At 48.2% G+C, this 15,268-nt stretch overlaps 1 protein-coding gene across 19 annotated transcripts in view; it reads right to left on the bottom strand.

Moving 5' to 3' along the window:
• PPIP5K1 (diphosphoinositol pentakisphosphate kinase 1) overlaps positions 1-15,268 on the bottom strand; it is a 41,429-nt gene that overhangs the window by 12,216 nt on the left and 13,945 nt on the right. For 5 of the 19 annotated variants that reach the window (XM_081548337.1, XM_081548354.1, XM_081548346.1 and 2 more), the window contains 9 exons: positions 13,210-13,351; positions 12,792-13,015; positions 12,354-12,481; positions 12,030-12,144; positions 11,751-11,858; positions 11,011-11,127; positions 10,691-10,855; positions 7,842-7,932; positions 4,859-4,984 (listed from right to left, as the gene is read on the bottom strand). In XM_081548337.1, coding sequence (XP_081404463.1) covers positions 4,859-4,984; positions 7,842-7,932; positions 10,691-10,855; positions 11,011-11,127; positions 11,751-11,858; positions 12,030-12,144; positions 12,354-12,481; positions 12,792-13,015; positions 13,210-13,351 — 1,216 coding nt within the window. Of the gene's footprint in view, positions 1-669; positions 853-4,087; positions 4,151-4,858; positions 4,985-7,841; positions 7,933-10,690; positions 10,856-11,010; positions 11,128-11,750; positions 11,859-12,029; positions 12,145-12,353; positions 12,482-12,791; positions 13,016-13,209; positions 13,352-15,268 lie in introns of all 19 variants that reach the window. The other 14 variants (XM_081548340.1, XM_081548341.1, XM_081548353.1 and 11 more) reach the window with 9 other exon arrangements.

Raw genomic sequence — 15,268 nt, 5'->3', positions numbered from 1 at the left:
TAGGGTGAAGGGCAAACCAACTCTAATCTCAGGGCCTCCTGATGGGAAAAAATGTCCCCGTTAGAGAATCAAGAAGCATACATCTCAACCACTTTTTCAGTCCCTCATCCTTCCTATGCTTCCTTTATAGCTCTTTAGAGGGACTAAAGATAGGCAGGACAGCAACATTTATGCAAGACATAGCCTAGAGTCTGACAGTGATTAAAACCTACATAACTCAAAAGGATTATACCTGACCATCTCCTACCTTTGGCCCTTGGTCACTTCAAGGATGCAACTGAGACCTCTGTGCCTCCATTAGTGGGAGGGCAGGAGAGGTGCAGTCCCCACCTGCTCAGGGCAGCTAGAGAAACATCTGGATTTGAAGATGGTGGTCACAGAGATAAGAATAGATTCCAGGGCAAGAGACTGCTCCTGTACCGAATAGCACCGGGAATAGGTAACATTAGGAGGCAGTGAGGAAGGAGAGTGGGAAGAGGATGAGCAGCCAGCACTACAGCCACCAGGCAGCCTGGCCCCAATCCCATCCAAGCAACTGAATGCAAGTCACATAACCTCAGGGCAGAGAGGAGAAAGGAGCAGGTGGGCACTCCTGCCAGAAGTGCAAGAAGCAAAGCAGTCAGTCCCAGCCAGGGCAGTGGCAGCAGCCCGCTTGGTGGCAGGGGGTACCGTAGAGGCACTCGGGGTCATCCTGGCCTGAGCGCAGCCAGTTCCGGAAGAGGCGCAGGTGGTAGGAGCACTGGTGCAGGTGATGCGCCAGCGTGGCATCCAAGGACACTGGCTGGCCCCCTGTGCAGTCAGAGGAAAAACTGCGCAGCAACCGGACCACAGGGTGCTGGTCATCCAGCAGCTCTGGAGGGGTTGGGGGACCACGGCAGGAAGCACGGAGATAAAGAGAGAGAAGAGGGAGAGACAGTGAGGCGGGGCGCTGGATGACAGAAGCATTTCTGGGAGGCGGGGCCATTCAGCTCCAAGGTGAGCTAAGAGGGAAGCAGAGACATCAGAGCCATGGTCAGAGCCACGGGGCAGCCCTCGCAGGGGGGAAGAGGACTGGCATCATGCTAAGAGAAGTCTGAAAGAAGTGAGGCTAAAAGAACGGGCAAGTGAGACCCCATCGTGCAGCAGCCCCGCCCCCACTTCTCGTTGTGCAGAATTCAGTCAGTGCTTACAGACTGTAGTCACATCTTTCTGGACCGAGTGAGCTGGCCCTTCTGTAGCTGGGAACTCCAGTGTCCCTGATCGTTCTTGGACAAACCCTAGTTAGGGCTCGCTTCTCAGATGAATGTATTTACAACGTTGGGATAGAGATGAAAAGATTCAAAGTCACTGGGAGAAGAGGGTCAAGAATGGTATAGGTGATCGAGATAAAGCCTGAAGCTAAAACGCTCCTAAAGACTCAGACCGGGTCCTCTGGACAAGATTCTAAGCCAGCCACAGACAAGGCTGGGGTTAGGCAGCTGACATAGATGAGCGGGAAACCAGGTGACCTTTAAAACAGCATGTAAAAAATGGAATCAACATGTGAAAATGCCGATACTGATTAATCATCCTTCACTCTTGTCCAAATACACAGCCTTTGAAAAGGTACAGGGTCTTATAAACTGATGATAGTATCTAGAGAAAGTAGGATCAAGGGAGCTGAGGACGACTGCTCACAACTCCCAGACCAGGGGTGGGTTCCACAGGGTGACCCATGTGACTATGGCTCCCAAAGACCCTAGTTCAGATGTCAAGAGATTTCTATCTCCGTGGTCACACAACAGTGTGGGTCCCTAAAGGGAATGAGCTGGGCAGATTTGGCGGGCACACTGACGCTCTGGATGAGGGAGAGCCACAGTCTCTTTCCCACGATATTAGTTCACCTCGGTAAGTTCAGCGTGCAGTTTAGTAAGGGGCCATACTTCCATACTTGAGGCAGGCAGAGGATGTAACGGCAGCTTACCAGGAATACAGGCAGGGATGGGTGGAGGGATGTTCTCCCAACAAAGCAAGGAAGTAGCATTGCCTGGCCTCCTTCTCAAAGCCAGGTCCAGTTTCTCCAGTTGCTATTTCAAAGCCACGCGTCATGGCAAAGAGATGGTGATGATGGACAGTAGGTTGGCACACTGTTGTGAACTAAGCTGCTGCAAGCAATTGCGGACAGAGCATCCGCTCTGTAATTGCTGGGTTGGTCCAGTGACATTTGGCCATGGGGTAGAGCCCTCATATTGTCTTGAGGGCCAAATTAAACCTAGATAATCTCCAGCAAGAGACATTAGAACTCCAAGTCTATTTCTCCTAGATCGCAGATTCTGGTTTCTCAGGCACTTTAGCCTTCAAGCTCAAGTTCAAGAACAAAGGCCAGTAGAGCCCCGAGGATGCATGCAGTGTATTGGAGGGGATCTTGAAATTACTCTCCTGTACGGTAATTGTCCAGGTCTTTCTTCCTCTCCTCCTTTTGGTAGAATTAATTCTTCTTTTCTTCAATTGGTAAAGCTGCTAATCAAGGCTTCAGGAAACTAGAGATACATACAGAGGCTTAAGGACCTATTTGGGGAATTTGGATCTTTTCTCACAAATTACTTAGGAGAGTTGTGATTTAGCTCTGAGGTCAGGGGCCCAAGTTCCTAGTACTGTCTTCTGTATCCTCCCTAAGTAACAAGCCTCCAAGTCCAAATCCCAGGCTGTAGTGTGGGGGCTGGTGCATGAGGTTATACTCTGGAGATGACTGTGGCACGAAGGCCAGAAGAGCTTGAGGCTAACCACACAGGCCACTGGGAATGGGAAGATCCTGTCACAGGCACACATGGGAGCAGGGGGTGGGGGTGGGGTGTGAACTGAGAAGGTCTAGACTAGTCAGACTAGGGAGACCCCCGCAGTGCCGCGTGGAGAGGTAGGCCCTGAACTGGCTGAAATCCAGCAGCTGCCACTGGCTAAGGAGCAGGTGATCAGTACCTGGGGTTTTTTCCAGCCAGGAGGCCAGGCTAATTTCACCTCCCTCAGAGAGTCTTAGCTCTTGAACAGAAGAAAATCACATCAAACAAAATTGGATTTACCTTGAAGACAAGATACAACACAGAGAGAAACTAAGGATACAAAGGATAAAACAAAGGGGAAGTCCTGGGCTCCTCACCATACCCTACAAATGAGACCACAGCCCTTCAGTCTGGGGTTTACGCAGATCTCTAAACTCTCCCACCTTAGAGTGGGCAGACCCTGTTCTTCAGTATTCTGGAAATATGATTTATTCCTAAGCTCCCCCAGAATCCCCAGTAGATATCTCTACTCTTTACCACCCCTTCTCTGAGGCCACAGGGCTACAGAGAGGCTAGGGCTACATGGAAACCATGTGTAAACCCTCAAGGCACAATTCTTTTTCCTGAACCTACCACCTCCTACTCCTCTCTTTCTTTTATCCCAAATCAATCTGGGCTCCTGTTTTGAAGGCCCAGGCCCTAGGTTAGTAGTAACATAAAGCAGATGTCAGGAGCACAAGAGCCACACAAAATACACACAATGGCAGGAGACAGGAATACAGAGATGGAACACGATATGCTCAAGACTAATGCTCTTTATGGGTAGGCTTGGGAACTGGGAACTGCAGCATTGTTCCACAAGCAAATTAGTCATCCACTCCAACAAAAGAACTGGTGAAAAAAATAGGAAGGTCAAAATTATATAAGCTGAGGAGTTGGGGGAAAAAAGAGAAAAGAAATGGGGATGATACAGGAAATACTACTCTCTTCCTAAGAAGGGAAACCATTATCATGTTTGTACAAAGCCTGGCAGTCATGTGATGGGAAAGGAAGAGGTATAACTCATGTTTTGGTGACAATGCTGAAAAAAAGTGACACAATGGTGATGAAGGTGACCTCAGAAGTAAGATCTTGATTTGCCCCAGGGATCGGGCAGCCAGGCTGTGGCTGAGGCTAAGGTCTGTCACAACAAGGGATGTACCCCAGAAGGGACAATTAGTGAGTGGCTCATTCAGAGACAGCAGGGTGTCAACACAGTGGAGGGAGAGGGAAGTCAGTGTCAGAACTCGGAAGTTAAGTGTCTGGCGGTGACATGGTGAGGAGGAATGACGTTGAGTCAGAAGCAAACGTACCGTTAGTCGGATGCTTTGCAAACGACACAGAAAATCGTTTTACGGCCGGGACAAACAAGAGCTCTGGGGAGAAAAGACATCACGGGGATTATACCCACCGCGGTCCCCACCCTCTGCTCTGGAATTTGTTCACAACATACTCTGTTCTTTACTGTTAGTAACAATCTGCTCCCACCCCCACCCTGTAGGTCCCTGTCTACAGTATTTCAATCTTTTCCTTTGGATAATCTCCTCTCAGGAATCCGTGTGTCATCTCTACCACAATACAGCCCCACAAACAGCCCTAATCTCACCACCACATCCTCTTTTTGGTCATTCAGAAATAAAAACCTTTGTAGAAACTCTCATCCCTTCCCCCAGTCTCTTCCCAGATTGTTTTTCCTGCCTTGGCTGAACAACTTCCCCATCCCTGACCTCCTAGATTTTCAAGGTACCACTGCATTCTTCCTGACTATGGGTCGCCCTTTTTGGTCCTTACCCCTACAGGCCAGAATCCAGGAAAGAATACAAAGGTGGAGTAAACTGATGCGGCAGGGCTGTATGTGGGAGATTATGAAGGGATGAGCATAAATAAGTAGTATTCGTATGGCGAGAGGGAATGCGAATGGAGGGGTGGTGGGGGTCCTGGTTCTTTCTCCCCTCGATAACTGATGCAGGAAACTTGTCATAAGGCCAGTGTCAGTGCCATTTAAGCATGAATTGTTCTTGAGCTGTGTCTTTGCTGGCGGACGCATGAAGAAAAGTGTTGCCCCCCAAAACCCACCCACATACCATCTCGGTGCTTCAGACTGGCGGGTGGTAGCTTTTTGCCTTGGCTGCGGGCGTAGTCCTGAAGATTCGGGGCGCTGGAGGAGCCACCCAGCACTGTGGTGCTGAACAGCCCTGTGCACTGTGAGCCTGCAAGGCCGGGAGTGCATTAGTAGCCACGCAAAGCTGCAATTACCACACAGAAGTACACACGACTTCACATGACAACATCAGGACACACACACATAATCATTCAGAGCCACCACCCAGTGGCCACCTCGCATAACCACAGACAGCTATCACTACTGTCCACAGCCACGCTGGGCAAGCAGAGTGAAGAGTCTCCCGAAAGTCTGCTTGGCGGATACAAGAGGCCACTATGAATACAGGGTTAGTCATATTAGGGGAATCAAAGCTACTCAGAGGGATAAACTGTGCTCTCTAGATGGCTCCCAGGAATGTTCGAAGAACAGGTGGATTCCCCTTGCTCTCCCTAGAGTAATTCAGTGCTCCTTATGCTCTAAATAGGGTTAGAAGAACCCAGAGATTGAGTCCCTTATATGTGTGAAAGGAAAGAACTTTGATTGGAACTAGACACTAAGTTTTGAGTAGTCAACTCAAATACCAAGTTCTCATAAGTTCCAATTCCTCCTAGTTTTTCATCCAACATTGCCTCCCTTCTGTTCTCCTTTAGCCTTTTTACCTTTCCCAACAAAGTATGAGACTCCCTAAATTTTTAAAGCTGGCATGGATTCAAAGATTGTCCAGTTCAACCTCTTGATTTTAGACATGAAGAAACTGAGATTCAAAAGCGATGTCATTTGCTCAAGGTCATACAGTTTGTTCAGAGCTAAGCTGGACTAGAATCCGGGTCTCCTAACTCTTGGGATCAACTGTGTTGTTAGAAAGGAAACAATGATTTTTTTCATTGGGAAGAAACAGAGCATTGTTTCTGAAGTGAAAATAGACACAGATTGAAAGGCATGTGAGGGCTCAGGTGATTTATGTAGAACATGCCTACTAACTGCTGAGCACCCTACTCAGGAAAACCTGATGAGCAGAAAAACAGCAAAAATCACATGTTTTTTCTGCTCTTGAAAGTTTGTTGTCTTGTAAGTCCTATGCTCAATGCCAGATGCTCACAATGTAAGTTCAAAGAAAACAAAGAGACCTCTTGCCAATAAGAGGAGTAAATAAAACTTGAAAAATCCTTGAAGCAAGTAAATCAAGTGAGTCATGTCTCAAATATCTGATCAAGAGTAGGGCTGGGCCCCTCCATGTTCCCCTCTCCTACTTATTGCAGCCCACATAGAGACAATGGGCAGGAGGAAACAAGATTAACATCGCAGTTTGTGGGATTTTTTTCCTCCATTTCTAGATCCATCTTAGCCAAGACCCCGGATTTGGCGTGGGAACTTGACATTCATATGGGACATGGACAGAGGGAGAGGACGTCAGTTTCCTTTGAGCCCATAGAGAAAGGACTTGCTTTCAGGGGCCCCAACACTTCAGGGTCATCACAGATATCAACAAGTCCAGATGGCTGATAACTTCCACCCTGGAACTGAGCACCATTTCTCTATGTGTCATTTTCTCTTACATTTCATGTGCAAACCACCTCTAGGACAGAGCTCGAGAGAGAGACAAGGATCGCTAAATATGTCTGCTTTTCTTCAGAGAAGGTGAAACTGGCTGGCTCTATCCCAGACCACCCCCAGGCTTTGTTCTACATTCACTTCCTCCACTAGGGGACTTTTCTGGTGTAGTCCTGCCAGCGCTGGACTGTTCAGGGTTGGATCGTCTCAGGGGGTAGTCTTTACCTTACCGCCACCATCTGTCCACCAGACTCAGATCTCTGCCTTGTTCTTCACAGCACTGCCCCTTAACTGGGCCAGACCTGCCCATCCTCTTTCCCAGCCTACCTGAAACCCAGTCTTTTCTGGGACTTCTGGGGGAAGGAATTCCACAGCACATATCTAGACACCTGTCATTTATTTTTCATGCACCAAACCATCTACCTCTTTCTAGGGTTCCAGAAGACAATCTACTCCCATACAATTAGCCTGGAAAGTTCCCCCAAACCCTTCTTCTCCTTGCTGATCCAAATGCTGGCCATTTGGGGGCCAGGAAATTGAGTCCCAAGGAGAAAAATGGAAGCAGCATAATGGGACAAGATAGAAAAAAACAGTCTAGACCCCACAACATGTGTCTAACTGCCAGGTCTGGGTACTGGCTCACGGGCACTGTCCAAAGATAGCCCCTCCCAAGGACCACTCCCCACTCCCGAAGAATACAATACCCTCTTAGGCTTGGTCCTTCCTGTAGTCTGTGTTCTTAGGAAAGGTTGAATGATGTTCTCCACCCCTCTCCAGGAATCAAAAAAATCAAGAGATATCCCTCAAAGTCCTGAGAGGAGCCTCTGCCACTACACCAGTCTCAGATTTGTCCCTCAATTTTTAGGAAGGAAGGAAAAAAAATTATAGGATTAGGAGAGGATGAAGGGGAGGGCGTGGAGGTAGGAGGGGCCAGAGCAGGGATGTAATAAACACAGGTCTCAGAGGAAGACATGGCGTACGTTTTCCAAATGAGGAACATGACCCCTGTTGAGATGGGGGTTGGGGGAGGGGGCTCACAAGTACATCTGTTTATAGCTTTGTCTCTGATGACTCTGAACGGTCACCGTCTCTATGGACCCTTAATGTCTAGGCTCAACTGAAGGAACAGATAAGGAATAAGAAGTGAAGCCAGAAAAATGCCCTCAGTCAAAGAAATGGGGGTTGGTGTAGAAAACCAAAACACAAACACCATACTGGAATGGAGACAATCATCTGGGGTCAAAGTTCACACCTGAATATGGTTTCTCCCACTACATCCTCCCCAGCCCCATCCAACAACTCCACCAACTAGATGACCCCAACTCCCAAGACTACGGTTTCCCACAATAAAACTCTAAAGAACAGACAGACACCCCTTCCCAACAATGGTAAGAGATGCTAGAAAGCCATACCTAGGCCGCTCTGCTTCATCTCTGTCGGTGGCCGTGAAGATGAAAAGAGTCGGTACCCACCAGGCCTTGAGGAGGAAGTCTCAGAAAGCACCTGGGGAAAGAGGACTCTGTATGACCACTGAGACGCTTCAGTGGAGAAATCTAAAACCCAGGTCCTGAATTCCTGCCCCTATGAAATCAAGCAATGTCATAAAGTTTAAGAGCCAGAGTACTTTTATGGGGAAGAAGAACAAAGTCTAAGAATGCATTTTATAGAGGCAATTGCCCAGGGAACCCTTATAAGAAAGCACTTCTGTTTCCAAGATGTCTGTCCCTGCAGCCCTCCAATCCCAAATCTGAGAAATCATTAGTCAACCATTCTCAGCTCTCAGCAGAGCACGGTTCCTTCATCTTTATATCCCTCCACAGAACTCAGAAAGCCAATCACAATAGCTTGGCCACAGTAAGAAGTAAAGCCCGGCCATGCCCATTTCTTTCCACAGGACAGTTGTGGTTATAGCAACCGTACTTAGTTTCTTTCTTTTAAAAAAAAATTATTTGGCTGCACTGGGTCTTGGTTGCATCATGCTAGGTCTTCAATCTTCATCGAAGCGTGTGGGATTTACTTCTGTGACCAGGGATTGAACTCCAGCCTCCTGCACTGGGAACATGAAGTCTTAGCCATTGGACCATCAGAAGTCCCCATACTTAGTTTCTTATCTGAACCAGAAGCCCTACCCTCCACTCCTAGAGACATGAAATGAATTTCCAAAAAGCCTACAAGTGCTTGGTCACACAACCCCCAACACACACCCTCCTCAGCAGCATTCTGAGTCCCTAAGTCCCAGAAAGCAAAGACAAAGGCAATCAAGGAAGACGAGGTATACAGGGACCCCTGTGTGCAGGAGGCCAGGTGCATGGTAGACACAGCCCGGGGCTGTGGGCTGATGGTGGGGGAAGCCCAGGGGAGGTCCCCTGACCTCTGGTGGTGCCCTCCCCTCAAGGGGATCAGGTCCAGGCTCCCCATGCACTGAATGTTCATGACCTGCAATCAGGCCAGGTGGAAAACCGGTCATGGCTCCTTACATCCCAGGCTCTCCAAAGCCCTAATGCCCAATGGGCAGAGGCAGTTGTAGGGCTGGAGAGGATGATCACCTAGGGCATGGCTGCTATGAAGGTCACAGGTTTTTAAATTTTAAACCATTCCAAACACGTAAGAGAAGAAGGGATGGAAAGAAGGATCGTAGTTGATAAGAGTAAGACTACTGATGCCTATACTTATAAAACAAGGAGAGGAACTATTAATATGAAAAGGCTGTGTGAACAAGGAGCAGAGAGAAGATTTTCTTGCAAAGCTGAGGAGCGTATCTTGGGCAACCGTCAGCCTGTAGAGCCATGGTACAAGCAGTACCAGTAACTGATAGAAACCTGATGACAACAGGAAGCTTCCTGTAAGTCTGAAAGAAAGAAATCAATTTCATCAAGTCGAGAAGACAATACACTGGGAGCTCTGCTTTGCCTATGTCTCTTGACTGCTTAAATCAGAAGAAAAGGGGGTCCAGCACAACAGTGCCAGAGAGGCTGACGTGAATGGAGAAGACACTGGATATGGAGGAGAAGCCTATTACTGGACAATTACATGTCATTCTGTCCACGTGGTCTACCCACGTGAGTCAGCAGGGTTCTAATGTACTGTGAATACTAAGTTAACTTATATCTCAAGGAGCGAATGACACATACCCCACCTAAAGAAACTCTGAGTATTCATGATCTCAAATCCACCCTAACGTAATCAGGAAGAAAAAGATGAGTCTAGAACAGAGACTGTAGTTTGTCTTCTCCAAATCTGAACCATGAACCTCTGGCTGAACCTATGTAAGCTAAGCAAAGATTCTTCTGACATACTTCAAAATGGAAAGGCCAGTTCCTCTAAGACAGAGAACCGGTACCAAACCAAGTGAACAGATTCATCTGTCAAAGCAGGACCCACACCAGTCATGGTCCTGAGACAAGGCTAAATCATGGGGTCAAAAACTGTCACTGAGCCAGAGGGAAAGGATCTCTCCAGGAAGAAAAGACCAGAACTTTGGTTTTTACCCCAGGTCAAAAATATAAGATTTACAGAAATCCTTTTCTCTAGGCTAGAACCAGGGCTAGACACAAACTCCAAGCACAGCAGAATACAGGCCCAGGTTGATAAACCTCATCTGAACAAAGGGGAGACAGACAGACCTCCAAACTTGATTCCCTTTCTGGGATGAGAGTATGGATAATTCTAAAGGGGTTAAAATGAAAGTGCCATTTTTAGTCAAGTGATATTTACTATTATCAGAGCCATAATATTTACCCAAGACAACAAGAAGATGGAGAGGGCTTGGCCTTTAATCAAGTGTATTGTCCTCATTGCCAACTGTTTACTGAGCATCTAGATGATGAGTATAACTTGTATTCATATTTCACATATGAAAATAATTGAGGCTTGGAGAAGCTGCCTGTCCAAGGTCTCACAGCATCTATCAAATAAGACTTTATCCCAGAGTTCATGCTGTTTCAATTACATTCTCTTCATTTTCTTTTAAAGAACTGCCTTTTCAAATGTATCCAGAGGCCTCCTCATCAATCTCATCTCTTGAAGTCCTTGTCTCTCAGGTGAACCTCAATGCCATCTCTTTAACCTCGGAAGGAGCCACCAGCTTAAAGGAGCTTCATGGGGAGACCAGCTGTGAGAGTGACATTATGGGTTACATATACATCAGGGCAGGAGGACTCTGCTTAAGGTCCCGAGAATTTGACTGAAGGGATTCAGAGATTCATGGATATTGTCCTACAAGCATTTCTACCATTTCCTTTTCCCAGGCCCCTCCCATTACCTCCATGGAGCCGGCTTTGCGGTTACGAATGAGGGGTGATCTCTTTGGGAGGCCAGGGCCCTCAGAGGGCAGAAGCGAGGTCTGCAATGCTCGGTCTGGTTCATCTGATGCCTTCCCGGGGCACAGGTCCTCCACACTGCCTTGGTCTGCTTTCCTCTCCTCATTCTACCCAATGGCGGGTACAGAAGGGAGAGGTGTTAATGGCCTCCAGCCTCCTACTCCAGTCTCTCCAATCCTTTCAACTTCCCTGTACTGTTTCCAAGTTTCCCACCACTTGGTTCCTAAATCCTCCCATCCCAAATCCCAGTGCTCTGACCCACCTCAGAAGAGGCTGGACGGAATCCACAGCCAGTGGGGGCACTGCCTTCTTCCTCGACGCCTTTCACTCCAGGGCTGAAGTGCAATTCCACGTGGAACCGCTCCTCTGACAAGGGATCCTACAGGGCATCACCAGAGGAAGGGGAAGATGGCAAAGCTGAGTACGGTGGTGGAAAACCAGGCAGGGACAACGGAGGAACTCAAGAGGTCACATCCTCCCAGGGCTGAGGTTTCAGTGTCTCACCCTCCTCTACAGTAACAGCTCCCCACAGTCTAGTCTCATGGGATCCTCATGTCCTCACCTCCACGTGACTTTCCGACTTCCAGGTCTACAACGGAAGTAGAATGGGGAATCCCCCCCAACCATCTCCTGCAGGAATTCAGCTTTGCTACAGTACACACAGCAGCACATTTAAAGGTATCTTTGGTGAGCCAGATGAAGAAGGTATATGTGTAACAGTGCTTGAGAAGAGAAACATTATTTTTCTCATTATAACACTGTTCAAATTCCAGGTCCTCCCTAATGTCAGAGCTCTGTTCTCTGGTATCTCTCTGACTCAACATCAGCCCAGACCATGTCTTTCATTCCAGGAGGAACCTCCTGGACATGCTCTGCATGCTGCACTTAGATACCACATGTAACTGGATTCCACAGATTCTAAGGATAAGAAAGTTTTTCCCTAAAAGGGGATGGAGGAGAAAGAAGGGGCCCTCTCCTCGTCCTGCCCTGTTAGCGCCTCACCTGGGTGTTGTCCTCATAGAGCATGATGACAATCTGGGTCATGTAGTTGAGCTCTGAGATGGCACTGAGATAAGCCAAAGCTCGCTGCCACTGTGCATCCTTGGTTTCCTGCCAAACGCGAGAAGAGGTGGGCCAGTGCCCAAGGACGAGGGTGTCAGTGAATGGGCAGGGAGATATGGAGACTGGAGGAAGCTTGCAGTGAAAAGAAGAATGAGGAGGAGAGTAAAAGAACGCTGGAACAGGAAGCTCATAGGCTGAGGGAAGAAGGAAGATCCTTACATCCAGAAGTCCCCCATAGCGGAAGACACTGAGTAGGGAGTGCACGTGGCTTTCACTGGTGAAGTAGAGACGTGTTCGAACATGGCGGCCTGGAGAGAGCACCCCTCGGGAGTACCTGAGACAACAGCCGGGTCACTCACACTGTCAGCCCATCGTCTTCCCGGCCCGCCACAAACTCCCTCCTCCCGCCTCAAAGTCTCTCTCCTTTCCATCCCAGAACCCCCTTCCATTCTTGGTTCCCCAAGCGGTCCCAGCCTGGGTTCCCCCAGAGCTCCCTGACACGCCCCCTCCCTCCATCCAGCACCCCGCCCAGCCCTCCCTCACAGGGGATGCAGCTTGTTGACAGACTCATCCTCGTGGGTTCTCTGCAGGTCAAGTAAGATCTTCCGCAACAGTGGGAGACAGAAGCCCACGGCAATTTCCAGTTTCTCCTCCCGACTGATCCCGTATTCCTAGGGTCCACAAGCCAGGAATAAGCACCTGACAAATCTTTTTCCTCTCACCTCATACTCCCAGGCCCAAGGTCATGCTTATCTTCACCTCGGGTCTCGGGCTTCTTCCCAGTTCACCACATTCCTCCTCCCTAGGTTTCTCCCCAGTTAGCCTCTTCGGCTTCCTTAGAGCCAGGACTGTAGCAACTCAACTAATTCTTTCTCTGAGCTTCCCTCCCCTGGTTCCCACACCATGCTTCCTTTCTGCCTTTTCTCTCCTTCCTGCCCCAGCGCCCCTGGCCCCAGGCTCGGTCCCTTCCGTGAGACACACCTGAGGAATAACTACATCAGCCAACGCCTTAGAGAGACGGAGCAGCTCTGCCGTGCCTTGAAGTCCCAGACTCCCATTGTGCTGTACATCATACTTGACACAGTCGTAGATGTCAGGGATCTTACTGATGTCATAGCGCCCACTCTTCTGCCGGAAGTCACGCTCCAGCTTGCTCCAACGCTGCAGCATCAGCTCTAGTGTCTCGCTGTGGTAGAGCTGCAGGTCTGGAAGGCGGACAGACAGTCAGAGAGAGCCAGAGGCTTTATTTGCCTCTAACTGAAGGCCCTGGCACATCCGAAGCAGAGCCAGAGAGATGAAGATGACTCATCTCAGACACGTAGGGGAGGGCACGGGGCGGCCTGAGGAACCCCTCCACACCCAAAACCCTGAAAAGGAAAACAGTAGTGTTCGAACCCACCTACAGACTTGGGGTCCTGCATCCGTTCCCGGATCTGGTGAGTGAGGTTTTCAATCAGGTCAAATACCTGATCACAGACCTTCACAGGATTCTGGATAACAGCCATGGAGCTGAGGAGGGAAGTGCTTCGAGTAGGAGCCAGCTGTGGAGAATGGAGAGATGGAGAGAAAGACAAACTCAGTGCCAACCGCCCAGGCTCCTGTGCACTCATCACGGAGACTGCCAGCAAACCGGCTCTGTCGGCTCGCTCCAACAAGCATTCTCAGGCTTCTGGGAACACTAGCAGTTCCAGTGAGGGGACTGCCCTAGCACACAGCTATCTGAGAAAGGGTCATCTTAAAAATTTTGAAGTCCAGAGGAAATAAAACAGATCTAGGTCTTCTTGGGGGTTCTAAAATACTCAGAGAAAATGCTGGGGAATAAAGATTCAACCCAAATCCCCAGAGAATGTTTTCATCAGTGGGTAATAGAAATGACATTATCTTATTCCTCTAAACAAGATGCTAGCTTGAACCTAGAGCAGAGGTGCCGCCTCAGAACTAAGTCCAACTCAAGCATGTAGGATGGCCCCAGTCAATGAAAAACGGGGAGGGGGAGGGGAGACTGCAAGTGGAATGCACTCATTCTACCTTGCTCCTCACAGGTTCCATTCTTGCTGGCAAAGGGCAGCAAGGGAAAAAGGAAAGGTGCCCTAGCTTTTTGATTTGACATTGAGCAATGAATTGGAAAATAAGGTAGCAAGGTCCTGCCCCTTGTCAAGGACTGCTCAGAGAAGAACACAGAAAATGCTATTCTCTACAATAGACCCTAAACATCTGGGCAACTTTAAGAAAGACCCTAAGCAAGACCAGTTGAGCCTAGAATGGTGAGTGAGAAGATAAAAATGGTTTTTGTCACGATGGTGTGATCACTCACCTAGAGCCAAACATCCTGGAATGTGAAGTCAAGTGGGCCTTAGAAAGCATCACTACAAACAAAGCTAGTGGAGGTGATGGAATTTCAATTGAGCTATTTCAAATCCTGAAAGATGATGCTGTGAAAGTGCTGCACTCAATATGCCAGCAAATTTGGAAAACTCAGCAGTGGCCACAGGACTGGAAGAGGTCAGTTTTAATTCCAATCCCAAAGAAAGGCAATGCCAAAGAATGTTCAAACTACCGCACAGTTGCACTCATCTCACACGCTAGTAAAGTGATGTTCAAAATTCTCCAAGCCAGGCTTCAGCAATATGTGAACCGTGAACTTCCAGATGTTCAAGCTAGTTTTAGAAAAGGCAGAGGAACAAGAGATCAAATTGCCAACATCCGCTGGATCATCGAAAAAGCAAGAGAGTTCCAGAAAAATATCTATTTCTGCTTTATTGACTATGCCAAAGCCTTTGACTGTGTGGATCACAATAAACTGTGGAAAATTCTGAAAGAGATGGGAATACCAGACCACCTGATCTGCCTCTTGAGAAAACTGTATGCAGGTCAGGAAGCAACAGTTAAAACCGGACATGGAACAACAGACTAGTTCCAAATAGGAAAAGGAGTACGTCAAGGCTGTATATTGTCACCCTGCTTATTTAACTTATATGCAGAGTACATCATGAGAAACGCTGGGCTGGAGGAAGCACAAGATGGAATCAAGATTTCCGGGAGAAATATCAATAACCTCAGATATGCAGATGACACCACCCTTATGGCAGAAAGTGAAGAAGAACTAAAGAGCCTCTTGATGAGGGTGAAAGAGGACAGTGAAAAAGTTGGCTTAAAGCTCAACATTCAGAAAACTAAAATCATGGCATCCGGTCCCATCACTTCATGGCAAATAGATGGGGAAACAGTGGAAACAGTGGCTGACTTTATTTTTCTGGGCTCCAAAATCACTGCTGATGGTGATTGCAGCCATGAAATTAAAAGACGCTTACTCCTTGGAAGGAAAGTTATGACCAGCCTAAACAGCATATGAAAAAGCAGAGACATTACTTTGCCAACAAAAGTCCGTCTAGTCAAGGCTATGGTTTTTCCAGTGGTCATGTATGGATGTGAGAGTTGGACTATAAAGAAAGCTGAGT

The sequence above is a fragment of the Giraffa tippelskirchi genome, chromosome 12 (genome assembly GCF_054371585.1).
Source record: "Giraffa tippelskirchi isolate mGirTip1 chromosome 12, T2T-mGirTip1v1.2.pri, whole genome shotgun sequence".
Classification (NCBI taxonomy): domain Eukaryota; kingdom Metazoa; phylum Chordata; class Mammalia; order Artiodactyla; family Giraffidae; genus Giraffa; species Giraffa tippelskirchi.
This window is presented reverse-complemented; position numbering and strand designations above follow the sequence as displayed.